The sequence below is a fragment of the Drosophila willistoni genome, chromosome 3R (assembly GCF_018902025.1).
Source record: "Drosophila willistoni isolate 14030-0811.24 chromosome 3R, UCI_dwil_1.1, whole genome shotgun sequence".
In the NCBI taxonomy this organism is placed as follows: domain Eukaryota; kingdom Metazoa; phylum Arthropoda; class Insecta; order Diptera; family Drosophilidae; genus Drosophila; species Drosophila willistoni.
Window position 1 is genome coordinate 30,906,082 of NC_061086.1, and position 1,025 is coordinate 30,907,106.

At 31.0% G+C, this 1,025-nt stretch overlaps 1 protein-coding gene across 1 annotated transcript; it reads right to left on the minus strand.

Annotated features, from left to right (window-relative positions):
* Nucleotides 1-561, minus strand: LOC26529246. The gene is made up of 2 exons (XM_015177103.2): nucleotides 495-561; nucleotides 1-433 (listed from the first exon to the last, which is right to left on the minus strand). Exons 1-2 carry the CDS (start codon nucleotides 540-542, stop codon nucleotides 71-73), a joined length of 411 nt encoding a protein of 136 aa, XP_015032589.1. The 5' UTR covers nucleotides 543-561; the 3' UTR covers nucleotides 1-70.
* Between the last annotated feature and the right edge of the window lie 464 nt (nucleotides 562-1,025).

A 1,025-nucleotide genomic window follows, 5' to 3' on the forward strand; every position in this document is an offset into this window, starting at 1 on the left:
TAAATTTTTGATTTTTTTATATGCTGCTATATTTGATTATAATTTTGCATGTATTGCAATTAGAAAGTTTTTAAAGAGTTGACAATAGTTTTGATAATGCAGTAGTCAAATCGCTGATAATAGGTAGGACAATTCCAGGGACAACATTTAAAATACTTGACAACAAGTTCAACACGTTATTTAAAATTGACAATATCTCATTTTGAGATGTGTCTTTCGTGATACTTGACAACAAGTCTTCCACTTCACTTAAAGTCTTGGAAACAATAGACGGAACAGTATCCACAGTTGTTAACAAGTCGTTCACAATTTGTAAATTACTCAACAGATTCGTTACAACACTAGGTAGGTCCTGCACGACGCCTAGAACATCTCCCAGTATGGTACCCAATGCACCCAATCCAGCACTGGTAACTAATGGCAACACCAAAAGCTGACAAAATCCAAAGAAGTTGTAATTTAGATTATTCTATATGACTTTCGTTCATACTTACAGTAAAGAGAACACATGGGGTAAACCATTTTGGGGTCATTTTTGCCATTTTTTAGAACTTCTTTTCGACTTTACTAACTCGAACTGAATGAATCTGTACAAATTTTATTCTCTATTTATATCCAATATTCTATGGAATACTTTAATTAGTTTACTTTACTAGTTCACGATTTAGACATGAAGATTATTGTATTGAAAGCTGTTTTTGAATCGTGCTGCTTTTTAATTTCATTTAACTGATAAGCAGAAAGACACGTTTAAATAATTGAATTATTTTGGTCAATATATTTAAATAGAAGAATGACTGAAAATCGATTATCCTACTGCAGAAAGTAAATTTACAAAACGCCTGTTACTGTTATTAAAACTACAAGTAATTGATTAATTACGATAAACATGTATTATTATAATTTTAAAGCTATTTTAAATTTGGCATTTGGCAAATGCAACGCAGAGCAAATTTCTTGACAAATTAACAAAAGCATAAACCAAAATGTCAGTGGAACCGAAGAATGCCAACATCAAAGTCACA

Bases quoted from the DNA above. Each gene is read 5' to 3' on its own strand.
- LOC26529246 (XM_015177103.2), bottom strand. From the start codon at position 542: ATGGCAAAAATGACCCCAAAATGGTTTACCCCATGTGTTCTCTTTACT. The intron at 434-494 runs GTAAGTATGAAC...GGATTTTGTCAG, and splicing joins CCCCATGTGTTCTCTTTACT to CTTTTGGTGTTGCCATTAGT.